General features: G+C 36.8%; 1 protein-coding gene across 1 annotated transcript in view; it reads right to left on the reverse strand.

Annotated features, from left to right (window-relative positions):
- Positions 1–3919: 3919 nt before the first annotated feature.
- The window catches only part of cnih3 (cornichon family AMPA receptor auxiliary protein 3), a 42831-nt gene continuing 24380 nt past the window's right edge, over positions 3920–22370 (reverse strand). The window contains exons 4-6 of the mRNA XM_066711046.1: positions 13931–14043; positions 11269–11412; positions 3920–5684 (exon numbers count right to left, since the gene is read on the reverse strand). Of these exons, the coding sequence (XP_066567143.1) occupies positions 5657–5684; positions 11269–11412; positions 13931–14043 (285 nt within the window). The 3' untranslated portion in view covers positions 3920–5656. The remainder of the gene's footprint in view (positions 5685–11268; positions 11413–13930; positions 14044–22370) is intronic.

The raw sequence follows: 22370 nt of genomic DNA on the forward strand, positions 1-22370 counted from the left end.
AGGCCATGACGTCAGGGGCAGACTGGGACCAAAAAACAGCCCTGGACTTTTACCCCGGTGGGTGACGGCTGGTGAAGTCTGGGTCAGAATAAAGTGCGGTCCGGGGGGGGTGGTGTTGGCAATGTGTGGTTCTGGGTGCTGATGAAGTGCAGTCTGAGGGGGTGGAGGTGGGCGGGTGTTGGCGATGTGCAGTCCTGGTGTCTACAAGGGGCGACCGGCCCACATGGGATTCGACCAGTCCACCATACTAAAAAACGGACCAGCCCTTCTGATCCGTCTTGTGCATGTCACATGGGTGCTAACTCTGGAGCTGCTTTGCTGGGGGTCAATGGGCAAATTGACCTTGAAATAATACATATATCCAATTATATATATTTTTGGGAGAAGAATTATCTTACCTAGTATGTTACCTAGTAGACTACCCTAATAGAGAGAGACAAACAAGAAAGTCATGTGAAGAAGCATATGGCAAGGAATGCATTATACATTCAAAAACAGAAAAGCAGATAAACTATCCCTTTCAGAAAACAGTGATATGAATGCATTTCACATCAAACATTTTCAAAGTAACTGATTTCCCCTTCATGAGATTTCAATCTATCAAAGTACATGCAGGTTCGAGTTGAAACATAAGGAGATGGAAAAACAAAATGATACAAACAGATTACTTACAAAAACTCATTACATTTTGCTTAAAGAAGATAGACTATGTTGGGGCTCTGGGGTGGCCCATCTGGTAAAAGCAATCTGCTGGAGAGTAGTTTACATCCTATAGGCTGGAAAAACTGGCCTTAAAACTAGCCTATACCATTGCTATACACAAGTGCAGCCGGGGGAGGGTGTGTGAAAGCCGGCTTGGGACAACTCGGTTCTCTGAACACAAGCAGCCCCTGTGGCTTCTCACTTGCCCACAGGCTCAAGATGTCGGCTGTTCCGACATGATCTACATTAAATCATCTGAGTGGTGTGATAGATAGGCAAGCAGTCATTGTGGGCTTGCACTGTGAGAAATAGCAGATGGCTTTGATGGAGTGTGCATTGGAGGATACGTGCTTTATCTCATTCCTCCCGAAGAAGCATGGCAGTTGTAGTTTAGTAATTGGGGATTCCCAATTGGGGGTGAAAAAAGAGGTACAAATAATTGCAGATTCTAAATTTTAAAAAAGAACAAAAGAGATAGTACACCAAAAGTCATGGAAAAGAGATATACCTGTGTTTGAGGTAATTTGTAAGTGAAGGTACACAGCTTAAGTTGACAGGTACAAATGATGTCACACCTGGAGTGTGCCATGAGACACCGAGGAGAGACACTGAATTATGTACAATGACATTATGAGTGTTTGTGCAGAAGGAATTTCAGTGATAGTGGGAAACTTTCACTATTCAATTATATACAAATACATATATATATATGTAATTTTAAAAAAATCGGTAATGGGACATATTTTACAAAAATCTCATTGAGTTATTGGAGAAAACTACAATTGAAATAATTGTTCATACATTGAAGCCACACAGCACATGAGTTGATCTTTTCTTACAGTGCTTCCCAAGGGCATTTGCTGGATTCCTTTCTCTTTGAAATGCATGTAAGAGACCTGGATAAGGGTGTCAACAATAAGTCAGAGACAATAACAATAATCACACTCTCGCTGCTGCGGCTGGGAAAATCAAGCCGAGATAACAAATTGAGTTTACACATCATAACGTCAATTCAGTACCATAAGCTGGAAACATATGGCATGCTGGGAAAGAAAATATTTAATATTTGACGCAGCTCTGGAAGCACCCAGCTGGAAAAAAAGCCTACATGCGGCAATGCATTTGTCATTGTTAGAATCTGTACATTCTGAAGAATAATAATGCACATTTTATGGTTGACTTATATAAAAGCATACAACATACGTCCAGGGACACTATGAGGAAGCTATATAATACATCTGGAATAATATATGCATGTTATAAAAATAATTGTATAGATGTTCAGAGAGGGACAACAAGAACCCAGCTAACCAAATTACATTGTGGCAGCATTGCAAAGTTAGCAAACACAGGATAGAAGTGAGACTGGCAACAGAAATCTGTTGACTTCAGGGGGTGCTGTCAAAACCTGCTAAAACAACATTATAAACTGACATATATAACTACAATGAAAAGAAACCATATTCACAAATGACAAAATCAAAATATAAAGAATAAACAGTTAAAATAAACTGAAAAAAAAAATATATATATACACTCACCTAAAGGATTATTAGGAACACCTGTTCAATTTCTCATTAATGCAATTATCTAATCAACCAATCACATGGCAGTTGCTTCAATGCATTTAGGGGTGTGGTCCTGGTCAAGACAATCTCCTGAACTCCAAACTGAATGTCCGAATGGGAAAGAAAGGTGATTTAAGCAATTTTGAGCGTGGCATGGTTGTTGGTGCCAGACGGGCCGGTCTGAGTATTTCACAATCTGCTCAGTTACTGGGATTTTCACGCACAACCATTTCTAGGGTTTATAAAGAATGGTGTGAAAAGGGAAAAACATCCAGTATGCGGCAGTCCTGTGGGCGAAAATGCCTTGTTGATGCTAGAGGTCAGAGGAGAATGGGCCGACTGATTGATTGATTCAAGCTGATAGAAGAGCAACTTTGACTGAAATAAACACTCGTTACAACCGAGGTATGCAGCAAAGCATTTGTGAAGCCACAACACGTACAACCTTGAGGCGGATGGGCTACAACAGCAGAAGACTCCACCGGGTACCACTCATCTCCACTACAAATAGGAAAAAGAGGCTACAATTTGCACAAGCTCACCAAAATTGGACAGTTGAAGACTGGAAAAATGTTGCCTGGTCTGATGAGTCTCGATTTCTGTTGAGACATTCAAATGGTAGAGTCAGAATTTGGCGTAAACAGAATGAGAACATGGATCCATCATGCCTTGTTACTACTGTGCAGGCTGGTGGTGGTGGTGTAATGGTGTGGGGGATGTTTTCTTGGCACACTTTAGGCCCCTTAGTGCCAATTGGGCATCGTTTAAATGCCACGGCCTACCTGAGCATTGTTTCTGACCATGTCCATCCCTTTATGACCACCATGTACCCATCCTCTGATGGCTACTTCCAGCAGGATAATGCACCATGTCACAAAGGTCGAATCATTTCAAATTGGTTTCTTGAACATGACAATGAGTTCACTGTACTAAACTGGCCCCCACAGTCACCAGATCTCAACCCAATAGAGCATCTTTGGGATGTGGTGGAACGGGAGCTTCGTGCCCTGGATGTGCATCCCACAAATCTCCATCAACTGCAAGATGCTATCCTATCAATATGGGCCAACATCTCTAAAGAATGCTTTCAGCACCTTGTTGAATCAATGCCACGTAGAATTAAGGCAGTTCTGAAGGCGAAAGGGGGTCAAACACAGTATTAGTATGGTGTTCCTAATAATCCTTTAGGTGAGTGTATATACACAATATACATACCATATATTTGAATGCAAAATAATGGAGTTCTGCTTCTTATGTATGGTTACAGAGTGGGACCTATGATTGTGCAGACTCCATTATTGTGCAACAATCAAAGAACCTTAATGACCCCATGTGGGCAGGGTCTTACATTTCTGCAAAATAAATCATCTTTGTCAGAATCAATATACAACTAAACTACAACCTTGCACAATGTTGCCAGAACAAAATGTGTTAGCTGGGAAGGGCATGAGACATGATAACATTTAGAAATAATATTAATTTACCCTCCACTGAAGTCTTCACAATACAGAAAGGAATAAATAGAAATGATTATTGTATTAGTTCAGCCAGAATAATACAGGAATAGAGATTAATGTCTTTTTTAATAACTGTTCCTTTATTTTACTTTTTTATTTAATTAAATGTATCATAAATAGATTGCAGTGAAGTAAAACATACACAGAATATATAAAATTATTGAAGAATGCCATAACAACAATAAAATTTTGGTTATATGATCTATGTTGAAAAACAAAATTGGGAAGTTCAACAATGATTTTCAGAAATTATACACATTTTACGAAGAGTGCAAGAGTCTTGTGTCCTTAAAAACCTCCACCTCCACCACCACCACCAACAAAAACAAACCTAAGAATAATATATATGTTTTTAAATTACTCAGTGTTGCATGCGTTGTGATTCACTGTCTGGTGTTTCCCAACACACCCTTGTTCATTGGTTAGAATGTATTCTCACAAGGTACAGTAGATATAGTTTACCATCAAGGCAATGAAAAAACAGAGGTTCTTTCATGTTTGGGTCAACTTTCTACATTTTATTCCAGCTGAACTAGGAAAATAATGGGAAAGAGGTTAAGCTCAACCCAGTTTACACAGCAGTTCTTCTGCTGTAAACCCCCAACTGCCTGCTTTTAATGGCTGTATCATTGTGCAGGATTGCCATGTTGCCAGGTATTGATTTTATAAGATTCATTTTGTCACCAAATGTTCACTTCTTGAAAAGGAAAAAATATGTTTTTTTATTGCTTAAAATACAAATGAAACACAAAGATTTAATTTTGAAATTACAGGATAAAGAATACATCCACAACAATTGAGTTGCTACTTTACTTTATGCCTTTGCACTCCAAAATATATATATATATGTTTTTACATTTTGTCTAGAAGTATATATTTTCTTTAAAGAAATTATCTGATCTACGCAGACAGAATAATCAGTGCCCTCCTTTATGATGCTTTCAATGGCCTTTTTCATTAACCTTTTTTCCCTTTGTGGATATAAATAATGACAGTTTGTAATGAGGCTTAGATTGCTTCTCTACCTATCAAGATGAATAGATTATGATATTCTTACAGACTATACATACATACACACACACACACACACACACACACACACACACACATATATATATCATCATCAGCCTATATCGATCCACTGCTGGATGAAGGCCTCCCCAAGATGTTTTCCACTTCATATACATAACTATATCTATATTATATATTATATCATATATAATATATATAGAGAGATAGATAAATATAAGACAGGAGCAATTCATAATAAAAAAAAAAAGCAATGTACACGTTACATAGTAATGCAACATTCAACATTCAACAAAAATATCCTATATGCTATATATAGAATGTGATGCTTACTGGGTTGAAGGCTGGTCATGTGGCTAGACACGCTTTATTCTGCTGTTTCTGTAACTGTTCTAGAATAACCATTATATTAGAACAGTGAAACTCACACAGGAAAAACAGAAACATTAGAACTCACATATCCTTATGAGAGTCTACGTTTATGCCTGAGTTGCAAATATACAATCTTGAAACATAGTTATGCCTCCTTATTGGAGATGGTGTTGTAATAAAACATAATCAGTCCAGAATTACAGACAGAAGTAGCAACTAGCTACAATGTCAAAATGTGACCATATTTTAACCTTATACTGTAAACACATAATGCCTGTACATACATTGAGGAGACCTGCTGTAAATTCCTCCCATAGCAAGATGTCGTTTTCCTTGTCCGGCAGCACCTGCAAGTGTTCTCTGTTCTAGAATGAGTCTCTGTCTCAGGATTCTGGAACAGTCACTTTGCTGACTCAGGATCTTCCCAGGGAGCTAATGTCAAGTGTTTTCTGCTAGTGCTGCAGCCTGTTATGAACTTACCAAAGTGTAGATCATACTGTGGGGAATAAAGAGAAAGACATATGAAACCTACAATGTTCACCACCAACTTAAATTACAAATACTGTCATTTAATATATTTTATTACTGTTAAAATTACTACAACTGAGTTACAGGACTATGGAAAAAAGACTGATATTTTACAAATGGCCTGTAGGTATTATGCCAGTAAAAGTAGCAATACCTTTTTAAAGTTGCAAGCAGCACCCTACACTGTCATTAATAATATGTTAATGATACAATATGTCCACAAAAGCATTTTAGTTCTCAATGAAGTGATTTGTGAATAACATATGAATACCTTATGCACTTCATCTGAGTTCTGTTGTTAATCACATGTATGACAAGGTTAGGTTCAGGGTTAGGGTCAGGGTTACAGACTAGGTTTGGGGTTAGGTCTTATACAACATCAACACCAGAACTCAGTGTCATGAGGCATTCATATGCTATTCCTGTTGGAGTTATACTTTAATTCATTCAAACTTGGTGCCCATAATAGTAAAGTGTTACCCATTTCATAATAAATTGTCCATGAATAGCTAGCACCACTTCTGGCATGATTAAGGAGAATTGTATGTATATAAGGATTTGCATCCTCTGTGTACAAAGAGACAGAAGTATCCTGTAATACAGACTTTTCCTGGATTATTAAGGAGAAGAGGGATTTGACAGAATAAATTAGTGGCTGCCACAGAGGATGAGCTAATAAGCCTGAGGGGCTTGTGTCGCCTTCATAAACAATAGACAGTGCAACTTAATTAGTGCTTTTCACTGCACTACTGCATATGGTGCCAATAACATTTTGCCACAGGACTATTGCCATTAGTCTTTATGCTTCATTTGTCCCATAGTGGGTGAAGATGTTCACATGTGGGATGGAAAGAAAAACACAGGCTCAAAAACGGTTGATGTCTCTATTAATAGATGGCATTTAAGTTGTTTCCAAATTGCCAGGGAGCTGAACAATTGCTGCAGGTTTAAACCAATGCATTTACCAATGCATTTTTGAATTTACCAAGCGTTTGTACAAAATATATTTCAGTGTTCAGTATCACAAAAACTGGGGCTTATATGAAATCAAGCACTGCCCCGCCCCGTAGCTGATAATCACCAGATAGTGTGATAAACTCTGATTTAATCTGGACCTAAATATAATTTGTAGATGTTAAGAACATGTGTATCTGCTTGTTAGTTTTTGAAGTCTTAAACGGGAGTCAATGCAAAGCACAATTTAACAGTAGAAAACTGGGAATAGTACATGTATGCACAAATAACAATTAAATAATTACGTATTGTAGAAAAGATTAAGACTATCCACCTTATTCTGCGGGAGATTTATGTATAGTGAATTTAAAAGTTCAGCGTTAGTGGTTGCCAATACAACCAGCCTGAACTTAACATATTTTGAAGTCAAGAGTGCTTTGATCATGTATAAAAAGGTCTGAATGCTCATGTCCACCGTGGTATACATTACATACACGCCATTGTCTTGAAGAAGACAAGTGTACAACTGAAATAATGTGTATTTCATGCATGATGATTTAAAAAGTTTGAGATTAATAAAAACGTGTTGACAGCAGGACACCGGCTGTCGTAGGTGAACGTTGGGAGTCGGCTCGCATATCAGAAGAGCCGGATCTATTTATAAAAATATTAAAAAACAATTAAGATAAATAATCAAAATATTTAAATGAATAGAATTGACTAATTCAAAGAACGAAAAAATAAATAAAATAATATAGGCCTAAATGCTCAAGCGCACACATTCGTTGTCACTGTCTGCTCAGACCAGCAGCCTCGCCTGTTGTTCATGTCAATCAGACACGTGGCGTCAACCAATGAACCAGAGAGGCGCGAGGGAGAGCGGGGCCAACGTGCTCACAGACACTTGGCAGCACTTTGTTATATACATTCAAAAAGTTATACTTTAAATGCACGTTTAATAGCAGCCTTCATTTTTACTTTTATTACATTTTTTGGGATGCTGCAGTTTGCAAATTGTTATTTAGTTTTCTTTAATATGGTGCAATATTCTGTTATGTTGTTCAGATTGTATTTGTTTTGAATGGTTAGATTTATATGCGCTTTGTTTATATACATTACAATTTTATACTTTACATGCAGATGTTTAATAGCAATGTGTTTCATAACAAACCAATGCTTTTTTAAATGGTAGAGTATGATTTCATTTAATAATTTAATTAGAATTGTTTTAACACCAATCATAGTCAAACTGTCACAAACTGCTTGACTTGAAAAAATACAAAACACATTTTTTAAAGAGCCGATTGGGAGCGGAATGCGCATCACTATAACGCACAGAGCTGTGGGATTCAGCGCTAAACTCTTCCGCATCAGTGCGCTCTTCTGTTCACTCCGTCAAAGGGAGCACGAAGGACAAACAGCGCGATTGGCTGCTCCACTCGCTCCTGAGGGACAGGGACAGCCCTTAAGATGCCGCCGGAGTACTTCCGCCCCGCAAGGGAAGGGGACGAGGGAAAAGGTGTGCGATTCGGGATGTCTCTTACTGAGTCTCACTTTACCGGACGCCCTTCACTTGCTAAAAATAAATCTAATTCAGGTATTCACTGACACATTCACTGACATCCAATTCTTTGGGACGAAATATATTCAAAACTTAGATGTAACTGTTTATCATGAATAATAAATCTATGTTACGTGCATTTCTGATCACTGAGAACATGTCGCCAGAATACATTGAATTGATTGTTTTTCAAATGCAAGTTTTTATATTTTTAATAGCAGACCATTTTTCATATCGTCTTCCCATCCTTCGATGGTAGAGGGGTGGGTATTAAATCAAAACCTAAACCTATCCCAAGTATTGCAAGTTTCCCGCTTGTACCCTATTTATATTAATAAACGCCTCCTGCTATAACTACTGCACAGTCACAGTGATTAAGGCAGTCAGAATTCAAAGCAGAGAAAAGGGATTTTATACCCTCTGAAGAACTAAATGTAATATTTCTTGAACTAAATTTAATATTTCTAGACACATTTCACATTCCTAGAGTTTTAAAAGCTGACTCTGTTTCTCTGTTACTCTGGACCCTGTTAAGGCTGCCTCCCTCAAACAGTATAGATTCTCTCATTTCAAATATAGCTATCTTATCTCTAAGGCTCTGCATTCTGTTGTTTCACTACATCTTGTTGTTTAACAATATTTGCTGTGTTAGCATCCTTGACCAAGAGGTTATTAATTCATAAAGTCTATGTAGTAAGTAATTTAAATGTCTCTTGTTAATTAGTTACAATTTGCTTGTTTGCAAATCAAGAAGGAAAGAACGGTCTTCTCTGTCTTGAACACAACCCATAAAATACCAAATGTAACTTAGAATTGTTGAGACTGTCTGAGGAAACTTCTCCTGTCAGGCTCCCCTGCAGCTGCTGGAATAAAGAATCAACCTTCTACCACACATGAGCTATTTTCTGCAACTCTTCACCCTGTAAGCAAAGATATGCTATAGAGTACAGAAAGCTAAACTATGGAATAAAGCATTAAAAAGCTATTATGTAAAGTACACTTACAGAAGATTGCATTGTTCATTAAAAGAACATAAAACATGGATGCTCATTGTTCCTCTCTTTCTCAATGTTTGTAATACATCTGCTGTCTTTTCTGCTCTGTAATTGTGCTTCCCCCCTCTGCTATACAGTGGTAGAGGCATCTTTATTTATACAGTTTGTGAGGTAAACGTCTTAATTAGTTGTATCAGAAGACAACAAGGATATCTGTACATTAGCTCCACACCTGTCCGACTGTTTTAACGTTAAACTCACTTGCTAGCTGACAAATGAAAAATATACAGAATGGTAGCGGATTTATTATTACTGATCAGAATGCAGTTTAGAATGTGTAAACCAAATGCCCACTCATCTCAAAATAAAATAATTTGATGTCCTTTAAAACAAAAAAGGAACAATTATCGTAGGGTGGCTTCATATGTCACACAATGAAGTCACATAATTTCATGGTAATTTATGTAACAGATATTGAAATGGGTATAAAAGGGGCAATTTGAAAAAAAAAAAAAAACATTATGTGAAGTGGCTCAGAATAAAACCCACCGGCCCGGCACGGACATGCTTATTGTCATGTGAATCCCCTTCTGTGCCAGTGTACCTGCTACATTTAAAAAATATCAAACTGGCTGCTTGCAGGACAGTGATGGTAATTTAGGCAGACAAAACAGAATCTCTTTTTCTGGGGAGTGGGGGGGGGGGGTGAAACAATTTTAAGCAAGCCCTACAGCACATGCATCTAAACGTAAAATGCCAGCACTATTTTCCTGCAGCCACTTGAGTTTTATCTTTGTTTTTTTTATAAAAATATAATATGGTGTATGCCTTATACCTTTAACCACAAGAAATACATTTAAAAATGTGTTTAGAACCAATCCGACAACTTGAGGGCCCGCAATATGTGCCAAAATCTGTTTCGTGCATTTTCTGAAAGTCAGTTTATATGGCCAGCTTAAGTAACTAATAATTTGATAACAATCTGAAAATTCAATTCTGCTGCTTTAAAACTATTGAGGCACAAAGATTTCTTGTGACACAAACACCAAGCAGACAAGGCAGATGTATAAAGGTCATCTTAAAGAAAAACTCCCCAAGGGTGTGTGCTACATCAAGTCTCAAGACACTATAATAAACACCCCAATGTAGCCACTGGACACAGAAAATCTTGTGCAATTTATGGAAAGAGCACTTCAATGGAGATTCACAAGGAATCAGTCTGACAGGAAAAACTTCCTGTTTATGAGAAGTGTAACCATTTTATACGCAGGACGTTGTGAGATCTAATCCTCTGAGATAAAAAAAAATACTAATTTATCTTTCAACTCATGGTTAATCTATTTGCTCTATCGATCCCCTCTTTCATATCTATACCAGTGCAAAACAATACCTTGCTCAATGCAGACGAAGAAATATAACTTAAATAAACCTATGAGAATGTTAAAATGTGAAAATACAACTAACTTTTTCCACACAAGCCTGTCTATTTGGCTGTCAAGACTTCTGGCTTCGTTATTGTATTCATACTTGATAATATAATGGATTTAAAAATACTATTAAAGTATACTGTATTTTGTTTTTCAGAGGTTTAAGACATGATTTCCTAAATATATATGTAGTTTGAGTTTGATTTTGTATTTTGTATTACACTTGAAGAGTGAACACAAGACGAGTTGTTACAAATCTGCACATATTTGAATATGTGGTGTTTAGTTTTTTTAAATTGCTATCTGAAGTGTTAAATGTATTCATGACATGCTGACAGTCATAATAATGCGCTTTTTCAGCATAATCAGGGAAGGTCCTGTTGAGCACTAATTGCAAGGCCTAGAGCATTACCACCGCATCACATGTTTCAGAATCTTATACTGGCCCCTCAAATCAATGAATCGTTTTGCAGGAACTGTCTATTTAGTTACTATGCAACTTTCTTAAACACAAATTCATAATAATTATCATAAATAACTTTAGAAAACAATCTAAACAACACTATTACACATTTGGTGATAGGAGACAAAATCAAGGTTGCAGAATCAACCTACCAGTACAAATAGTAGAAGAAGGAGAGTACATAAAAAAACATCTTGCACCAGGCTTCTTTTTGACAAAACTTCAGAGTGTCCCCATTCATCACTGAAGCTGGATCATACAATAACTCAGGCGTGTCTGTGGGACTCTGAAAGTACCTGAAAGCATAGGGATAATTGATGGTAAGTCAAACTAAAGAAACTATTAGCACAAACCCTCATAATGTTTCCTATGTCAGTATAAGGGAGTGAAGTATGTATACAGTTCATTGGCTTCCAGTATTTTATGCTGGTGCTTCATTTCTTATATAGATACATATTTACAAATATTTTAAAAAATATATATTACTTATATATTACTATTTTGTAGATATGTATTACACAAACCACATCTCAATGTAATGTAAAGTAGTAAATATCTTATTAAAAGATTCCTATAAATTCTTAATTGAAGTTTAGATTTTTATAGTCATTTTAGAATTGAACAAAGATTAAGTTTTCACCAGCACTGACACCTGCGCAGAACTGAGAGAATCAGCCAGAAAGGAAATAGGAGAACGTAGCTGCTTTTCAGAGACCAAGGCCCCTACAAAACCCAATCTCTCCATGGATTAACAAATTGTATAGGGCCTCTGGGATTTCCGCCCACGGTGAGAAGCACAGCTTGAATCTGATCTTCAGGTTGTACAGCTTCTCCTGTAAATCAGCTTGAAGCTTTTTAACTAAATTTGGAAACATTTACTACACTTCTCTTCGATTGATTTTACATATAAATAAAGTGCACCGGCATCCAAAGGCTCTTGCCACGTCAATGAATTAAACGTAGTGTCAGAATAAGTGCAAGCAGCATACTTGGGCAACAAAGTAATTTGAACATAACAACCTGCATAGCATCACATCCTCCACTGAAAGTCTAAAATATACAACACACATTTCAAGACAATCAATTCTAATAACAATTGAACCAATAAATACATAATAGTAATATTGGAAGCGTTAACCTGTTTTAGCAGTGATCCATTTGAAATATAAGACAATAGTAGAAAAAATAAACTTGCACAACAAAAATTGTTAAAACTATAATGAAGCAGATCTCCTCTTCAGATCTGGGGGTAAATCCACTTCCCTTTGCCTATATTCTGCATGCATATGGAGAAACAGTACGTGGACTTAAAGTTGGCAAATGTGCCTATAGCTACAAAGCAAGACATGCTCGTCCAGATAGGGCGTGGAGGAATAAATAGAAAGAGACAATAAAAGGGGAGAGGAATCACATAGGTATATATAAAAGCTAAAATAAATCTGGCGGAGCAGTCGAACTAAACGGACATCAGCTGTGCTCAGCAGGGACAAAAATAAAACAAGAGATGCAGATCTGAGGACAGAACTGATTCTCTTCTGCACTGAAAATGGAAGGCATTTGTAGCCCCTAGGCATCTTGCAGCATCAGAAACTGATCAAGCAGAAGCCATGGAGCTCCTTCAGAAACATGAAAAACAACCAAGCGCAGAGATCTATACATGGTAACATATGTGGTCAAAAATGATGTGTGTGTGTGTGTGTGTGTGTGTATGTGTGTTGACCTTCCCAAGAAAAAATGCCACCACAAAGTGTTCATGTTAAATATTCTCTTTTCTCATCAATCACAGTGAAGCCTTTGTGTCACGCAGCTTTACTGTTCTCTCACTATCTATTAGCAACATATAAACCATCCACTGGTATTAGAATGTACTCCCCTCCCCCTAAGGATCACAGCAGCAGCTCTGCTAATGATGTTTGTATGTTGCCTGCCTAAGTGCAAGTCTAAGTGCAAGAAAATGCAGTGGATGGACCAAACTGCCCTTGCAGAAATCTCACTGTACACATAATATACATTTGACAGGTGACCTATTAAACAGGAGTGATTTCAGGGAATCTCAGTGGTTACATAAAGTGTATAAAAACTGGATTAGGATCTGCTTATGTCGGTGCTTTTCCCTACTTTATTATTTGTTTCCTCTGCTAATGGCTTGCACTTCTGGTGTGTGCGTATGGAGTTTCTTGTACCGTGAACTGAGCTGAACTAAAACAGAAGATGCTTATGAAAGCAGACTGTACTTGTTCATACTGGTCTTTAAAATAAGACACTGCGCTTGTGACTTTAGCAGGGTGTGAATGGACCCCATGTGACTTAGTAACATTTCAACACACATTATTTTAAATACAAAAGCAGTGACCTTTTGAGTCACTGAAGCGAAACCCTGTTCCACTCGCATGCAATTGCTAGCGACCTTGCTTAAAGTCTTTGAACACAAAGTTACTCTTCCGTCATGTTTCGAAAACATAATTGCAAATTAAGTGGGCTGATATGTTGTTTTACGTAGTGTCTGTCCAGAGTGACAAATGTATTAGCTCTGAATAGGAATTAAAGGTATGCAACACTTCTTTTGTTCAATAAAATAAGATGAGGGTGTTAAAATGAGCATAACAGAAGGAAAGAGATGCCGGACCTTCACTAGAGCCCTACATCAGGGATTTGCTTGTGATATTTTATTCCGCAAGTCTGCTAGTCTCTTTACAATGTTTCCTTTTCCCCCCTCTAATGAATGGCTGGCGGTAATTTTGGCACTAGGGCACCAAACCGTCTTCATTGCTTTACCCGTATTGCAATAAAACTGTTCCTGCAGCAAAATCCTACCTCCATGAATTGTAGAAGAGAAGGGGGATGTTCAGGCCAACCGTCAACCATTGTTGAGCACATAGGAACATTATGCAGAAGAGGGCATGAATGGAATACTCTGGTAACACCAACTAGGGAAAAGAAAATAAGAGAATTATTACATTTCTCAGTATTCCAAGTTATTGTGACAAGTCTAGTATCTATGCATGTTAATACATTTGGTGTGGTTATAATGTACCCTTCTGGACAGTAATATGCATTTAAGAACATAAGAACATAAGAAAGTTTACAAACGAGAGGAGGCCATTCGACCCATCGTGCTCGTTTGGTGTCCATTAATAACTAAGTGATCCAAGGATACTATCCAGTCTATTTTTGAATGTTCCTAAATGTTCAGCTTCAACCACATCACTGGGGAGTTTGTTCCAGATTGTGACAACTCTCTGTGTGAAGAAGTTTCTCCTGTTTTCCATCTTGAATGCCTTGAAGCCCAATTTCCATTTGTGTTCCGGGTGCGTGTGTCCCTGCTGATCTGGAGAAGCTCCTCTGGTTTGATGTGGTTGATGCCTTTCATGATTTTGAAGACTTGAATCAAGTCCCCACGTAGTCTCTCGTAGTCTGTTCCAGAGTGAAAAGGTTCAGTTCCCTCAGTCTCTCAGTAGGACATTCCCTTCAAACCTGGAATAAGTCTGGTTGCTCTCCTCTGAACTAGAGCAGTGATATCTTTCTTGAAGTGTGGAGCCCAGAACTGTACACAATATTCCAGATGAGCTCTAACTAGTGCATTGTACAGTCTGAACATTACTGCCCTTGTTTTCTACACTTTTGACAAAAAACCCTAACATCCTGTTTGCCTTTTTTATTGCTTCCCCACATTGTTTGGATGGAGAAAGTGAGGAGTCCACGTAGGCTCCTAGGTCTTTCTCATGCGTTACTTAATCTAGTTCTATTTCTCCCATAGTGTAATTATAGTGGACATTTTTGTTACCTGTATGTAATACCTTGCACTTGCACATCTGTCAGGTGTCGGCCCACAACTGATCCAAGTCTCTTTGAATATCCTGTGCTGCCAAGATTTTATCTGCTGAGCCACCTATTTTAGTATCATCTGCAAATTTGACAAGTTTGTTAACTATCCCAGAGTCCAGATCATTAATATAGATTAGAAAAATCAAAGGCCCTAGTACTGATCCCTGTGGAACTCCACTAACAATCTCACTCCAGTTAGAAGCAACTCCTCTAATTGACACCCTCTGTTTCCTATACATCAACCAGTTCATAATCCATCTACTTACATTACCCTGAATGCCTACAGCTTCCAATTTGAGGATCAGTCTATGGTGTGGAATCTTATCAAAAGCTTTTTGAAAATCTAAGTATATCATATCATATGCTTTCACATGATCTACAGCTGCAGTTGCATGTTCAAAAAATTCTAATAAATTAGTAAGACATGATCTGCCTCGTCTAAACCCATGTTGACTATCTCCAAGAATATGGTTTTCATTAACATGCTCCTCTATTTTCTGTCTAATATTGTTTTACAAAATTTTACAAGTAATGTAGGTGAGATTGATTGGTCTGTAATTTCCTGGCTCAGTTTTGTCCTCTTTCTTGTGGATTGGTATGATATTTGCTGTCTTCCAGTCAGTCGGCACATCCCCTGTTTGGAATACTTGAATTAGTGGCCTATAAATAATTTCCCTAATTTCTTAAAGTACTGTTGGAAATATCCCATCTGGCCCAGGTGATTTGTTTGTTTTTAATTCTGCTAGTCCCTTTAGTACCTCCTCCTCATTTATCCTGATCTCTCTTAGGGTTTGACTGGACTGGTTGTTAACATGTGGCATGTTATCTGATTTTTCTTTTGTAAAAACCTTTGTGAAAAACTAATTTAGAACATTTGCCACATCTTGTTCGTTTTCCAAGATACTTCAATTTTTACCCTTTAGTTGTTTCACTTCCTCCTTTATTGACCACTTGCTGTTGTAATATTGAAAAAAGCTCTTTGCATTAGTTTTAGCTCCAGAGCTATGTTTCTTTCTATTTCCCTCTTTGCTTTCCTGATCCCTTTCTTAAGATCTCTTTGCAGTTCAATGTATTCTTTGTATTTTGTTTCATCTATATCCCTTTATATGAGCTATACAACATTTTCTTTCTCTTGATATTTTTTTGCATACTTCTATTAAACCATTTTGGACAATTTTTGTTGGTCCTCAATTTGCTAAGTTTTGGTATAAATTTGTCGCGAGCCTCAAGTAGCATATTCTTAAAATATAACCATCCATTTTTAACTGAATCTGTATCCAATGTGCTCCAGTCTACCTCTTCTAAGTGCCGCCTCATACCTTCAAGGTTTGCTTTTCTAAAATTGTAGACCATGTTTTAGACTTGGTCCTTGTTTTTTTGAAAGTATGCCTCAAATCTAACCATATTGTGATCACAGTTTTCCATTGCATCTCAGATTTCAGCTGCAAGGGGTAGGTCAGGAAGACCAGTATGATTTGGCCTAGTAGGTCGTCTGAGTCGACCTAATTTATGGTGCAATGTCCAGAATAAACATGGTGTGTACATCTTAGGCAAACATTTTAGTGCAGCAGAATCATCTCAGGACAGGACTGGAAACATTGTGCTATTGATGGAGCTGTGGTGATGGGTAAAATGAATGACACAATGAATTTAGATCCCCAGAAAGCATTTAACAAAGTAACACATGTAAGGTGAACTTGTCACATATGATCAGAAGCAATCCAGTACAAGTGTTTGCCTTAAGAATCAATTAATCATAATCATAGCAAGAGAAGAAACCTTAACTTGGGGTGAAATAACCGCAGGTAGACCAGAGGGAGTGGAATAAGGATCCTCTGCTCTTCCTATTATATAACAATGCCTTAGACTGCTATTTGTATGCAACACAATTAGACTAGTTTCCTAACAGCAACAGCAGGAGTCCATCAACAATTTGACCACATTGAGAACTTGTAGGATGTGGCTCAATGTACATTTCATATATATATATATAAATACAATATATATAGTACAGACAATATTAAGATACACATAAACCTAGTGAGTGATACTGAATTTGAACTACTGAAAAGGATTTAGGTGTTTTGTTTGACTCATCAGAGTCCTCATCCAAACAGTGTGGGTGACAAAGCCAGCAGACTGCTTACTGTGAAACTGTTGAATTCAAATTGAGAACAATGGCAAGACCAGACTAAGGCAGAGGACTTACATTAAGCACATCTTCAGCCAAATTAAGTGCAGGACTTTTCACAAACATGGTCAGTTTTCTGCTATTCAAACTTGTATTCTACATTGTATCATATTTAACAATTGATATGAATTAAATATAACCTTGTGCATATTTAAGAAACAGAACTAAAACTAACAAGCAAAACCATCTGAAATATAATTTGAGCTATTGTACTCTGCCTGTCAGATACTGGTTATATCCCTGTCACATCAACATAATGCAAAACATTTATTTTGTAAAAACAGTCCAGAGAAAACCACCACAAAATTATACACAGTTGTACACAGATATGTTTAATTAATATCTTAATCTTTTCACTACATTTAACGTAAGAAATTGAATGCTTAAAACATACTTGGAAATACAACATTTCACAGAAATGTGTTGTTCATATTATTGTCTGTGCTGGTTCATCTATTTTTTTGTTTCTTGATAAAATGTAATGGGGTTGTTGTTGTTGTTTTTTTACAATACTGGGACATTTGTGCACTGTGTGACTTAATCTCTTTGACAATGACAAAGAAAATAGAAAGCTGTCCTCTACCTTTTCTAGTCCTTTATTATTTTCCCTATACAAACACATCTGTGTGTTTGTTTATGTGAATTTTATAACCCAGAAGTAAAGAAAATAGTTACTAGGTCAGGAGATTGTTTTACATTCATTGGAAACGTAATTTTAAGCAGATGTTTGAGATTGTCAAGTTAAAGCCTCACAGAAACCATCTGCATAAACTGCAAGGATTCTGGGAGGGCTGCCAGTAATTATCCATGATTATGGTTTTGTTTATGTAACCCGAGGGTACTCTAAATCCGAGTATCTCCAGGCATAAGCCCCCCCCCCCCTTACTTTTAACTTGACTTCAATAGCATAAAAGAGAATTCTCAGAACAAAACGAGATTATTTTTCAGTTTCACCTCCCACTTCTCTATGTGAGGACAGGAAGGAATGACATTCGAGAACAACACTGCCTCCTGGTTATCTCTGTGTTGTAACACTTGCATGTCCTGCTAGAGTTAATTGAAACGCTTCTTGTCTCAGTCCTGAAAAGCTCCACAAGTAACAAGCAGTTTTTCCCCATTCTCACCAATTAACCAACCAAATTGATAAAGAATCTGGATAGCTACAGGATCTGGGTTAGGAGCTGCATGTAACACTTGAGTTTGTGATACCATCCATACAAGAAGGCTACTAGTGTGGTGGAAAGGTTAAACCCATTGTTCTGGGTCTGCAGCAAAGACACCTCTTTGGACAACTGCTGCAGATATTTACAGTTCTGAAAGAAACCAATAACATCATGTCAGAAAAGTAGATTCGGCAGAAGCAATTTGAGGCTCTAACCTTGTTAATACAGCTGTAAGAGGGCTGTGGTCACAGGCTTATCTTTTGCCCCACGTATTGTGATTGTAGCCTTCAGCTGGTAAAGTGCCACTAAGAGATGAATATGCTCAGACCTGCATGGCAATTAACAGTCTTCAATGAAAATCCAAATGCTCAAGTTCAAGGGGTTTCAATGGTTTTCAAGTATGATATTAAAGCCTCTTCTGGGACATGAATATTCACTGTGGTACCTTTAAATATTTCAGTACCTACTGAGGGAACTAGTTCAGTTCATTGCAGCACATATAATTCCAACTACCTCCTCCCCCTCCATCTGACTAATAGTTATTATTCACAGGCTGTGCCATCCTTTCTTAGACATTGAACACAGTACAGTCACCAATTACTGACATTTAACATTAATTATACAGTATTCAATCAGGACACACAAGACTGGAGCATTACACCATAATTGTGAATATGTTCTTTTCTTGTAAAACCCAAACCACTTCTGCCATTCTCAACTGAATAGCTCTTTTCATTTACAACCATTTTTGATCGTACTGTAAAAGCCTCAGTGGATCTGGACATATCTGAACTCAGGTGTGTTTTCAAATGTATCGGTATACTGAGATATTGAACATCTTTTTGTTTAATCAGTAAAGTTATTTTGGGTTTCACAGTACATTGGTTGGCACAAATAAATGTCATCATCATTAAGGGGAAGTGTTGATGAGCAACACATTGCAATATCCTGGCAGTAATATGGAACTGACTGTTTAAACTAACTGGCTTAGTATCTCTGATGCAGGTAGAAGGCAGAAAAAAGGTTTCATGATCTTCATGATACCTATCAGTTTTTTCTCTTCTGAGTTCTGATATATATATGAATACATATATGAACTGTGACAAAAACAATGCAGAATGTTTTCCACACAGTTCATCTGTTGCATCTGGATACATCTTCCATTACAGCAGCAAGACATTTTTTGTATTGGACAAATCCATATTTTACAATAACGTTTTCAGAAATATAAACATAATGACTTTTTTGTGTGTTTTTTTTTTCTTTGATGATAGAGAAAAGTATTTTTTATCATAATGGATGAATCAGGTTTTGTAACATAAACAAAAAGAAGGTGGGAAGATATGTCTCATTGTAATAACAACACAGAGTACAAAAGCTCCTAAGAAAGCAGTCAGTCATTGTTGAGCAAACAGCTGTATGAAACTATTGTACCTTGCTTTTACTTCTGCAAAGGACCTTTACCTATGACACACTTCATGCTTTCCAGTAGGACGTATAAATCTTTTAAACCCACACGTCTTTATAGCTTTGACAGCTCTCTGTGACTTTGAAGTCATGTTAAAATGCTATTCTCTTAAAGAAACTAACAATGTATTTCTTTTTTACATTCACTATAATCTTTACGCTCCAAGACTTAAAGGGACTATGGCTTTTACCTTACCTCTTAAAAAACAAAGTGTTTAAAATAAACAACAACAATAAACAACACACTAAAAAACAACAACCAACAACTGGCATTTGCTTTCAGTGATCAAAGTCTAGGTATGACATGAACTTAATGCGTTAATGCAAATCTTATTAAATATTTTAGCATGTCTACTTTTGGAAATAAAGAATCCTGCTTAATAGATTCAATATTCAATTATTGTTAGGTAAACTGCTTTTCACAGTTTTCTGTCCATTATATTTTTAGGTTTATGCAAACGGAGTATAACGGCAGTCAAAAGGATTTAAAAAACCTTGTAAATCTTGTAACAACTTTATTTATTATTTCTATATATTTATTTTATTTTATTATAAAGCTGCCCTTCAAGTGAATTCACATTCAGTTGGGAACACTTTAATTTTTAACCATAGAAGTCGTTTTAGAAAGTTTAGATGTTATACTGAGTTCCAGATGGCCATTTGGCTTTTTTATGGTTGTACGAACAATTCATTTTTTGTATGTTTTGAGAAAGACACCTACATATCTAAACTAGCACCAGTAGCAGTGTTACATTTATGCACTGCAATAATTATGTGGGTGATGCAATGTTTTCACTCACTTTATTGTGGAATATCGCTGCAAAGGAAAATAAATGTAGGGCAATATGTGGATAGGCCACAATCTTGATCAGTGGTAAATAGATTAATTCCTGTGACACTACAGTGTCTTCTTTGGTTCAATACCTTAGTTGATCTACTGAAACAAAACAAAAAACTACATAAATATTATTTTGTAGGTACTGTAGCCTGTATATATTATATGATTTAGCAAATAATGACACCCATTGTGATATATGAGAGCTTACTTAAGGTGCATGCTAAAACAGAACACCCACAGTCCTGAACCAATGAAGCAAAGGGAATAAAGAGAAGATTGTATTTTTCTATTTTAAAGCATGCACTAAAGTAGATTATTTTATGTCACAGATGGCTGGAAGAGTTTAAATAAGCAGGCATAGAACACTTACATTTTAATGTTTTATCTTTAAAAGTCACTTTAGTATTAACATGTGAGCTAATAAGCACTAACGTTCAACCATGATTTAGTTCAAATCTACAATTCTCATACATATTCACAAAGTGCACCTTAGCAGTGCTGCCAGAGTACTTGATACCATACATGATATCTGCAGTATGAAAATATAAATTAGCAAGTGTTTCTGCTTTGGACTTCTTAGATCTTTCAATCCTGCCATTGGCATTTTGAAGGCAAGTGAATTATTCCTGACTAATTTTACTTTTCTGTCCTTGAAATCAGTACAGTGAGTGAAACGGGGTGATAAACCTGAAAGCAGCTGCTGTTCCACAGAAAGCTGTTATTTGCTGGTGTGTGAACTGCCTCCAGAAAGGTCAGATTTCTATTAATAATGAGGTTCCACTGTGGAGGCCTGCTGATCAGCTCCTATATTGAGCAAGGAAGGGCTTGAAGAGTGTTTAAATATCCTCACTGTAGAAAACAACTAATGCCACAGTTTCCATTGGGCTTATACTTAAGTGTCTGATTTTGGAAAATTGAAAACAATTGTTTAATTGATTGTTTTCTGTCTATGACATTACCTTTATCTGAAAAAATAAAACAATAATAACAATAGTTATACATACAGTTTACATCTACACACACCTTGTAGAAAGTGAAGTCCTCACCTCCACTGAGGTCTAGCAAAACTACAACAGTTCAAAGCTGACTACAAGTGGAAATTACAGGATTCTATTTAGTGAACTAATTGGATTGATTATGTAAATATTATCTAATTACTTTATTTTATAATTTGTCTAACCTTAGTTAGTTACTTAAAAATAGTTTTAACCTTGAGTGCTCATTTATCACTCATACAAGATTGATTGCCGAAGGGCTTCCTCTTGCTCATAACCTTTATGTTCTTATGATGTTATACAGATTGACAGCTGATCAGGATGGCTTGAATTACACTGATGATGGCATGCTGCAGTTTTCATTTCACTTTCATCTTTATGTAAACAGGAGAGGGCATGTTAAAACAAGCACAATCTTGAATGAACTGAAGTACAACAATAATTAAATATTATGTGCATTTAATATCACCAGTGTTTTGGCACTTTCCACAAATATGATTAATTAATTGATTCATGTAGCAGTTTGTGATTCCCCATATGGAAAAATGTATGACTATCAAGCAAGACTGTGTTAAGTTATATATGGAAACTATATTTAACTCATACCAGGTGAATTTAACATATACATACACCAATCAGCCATAACATTATACCACCTGCCTAATATTGTGTAGGTCCCCCTTTTGCAGCCCTGACCCATTGAGGCATGGACTCCACTAGACCTCTGAAGTTGTGCTGTGGTATCCAGCACCAAGACGTTAGCAGCAGATCCTTT

The sequence above is a fragment of the Amia ocellicauda genome, chromosome 1, assembly GCF_036373705.1.
Source record: "Amia ocellicauda isolate fAmiCal2 chromosome 1, fAmiCal2.hap1, whole genome shotgun sequence".
NCBI classification, from domain to species: domain Eukaryota; kingdom Metazoa; phylum Chordata; class Actinopteri; order Amiiformes; family Amiidae; genus Amia; species Amia ocellicauda.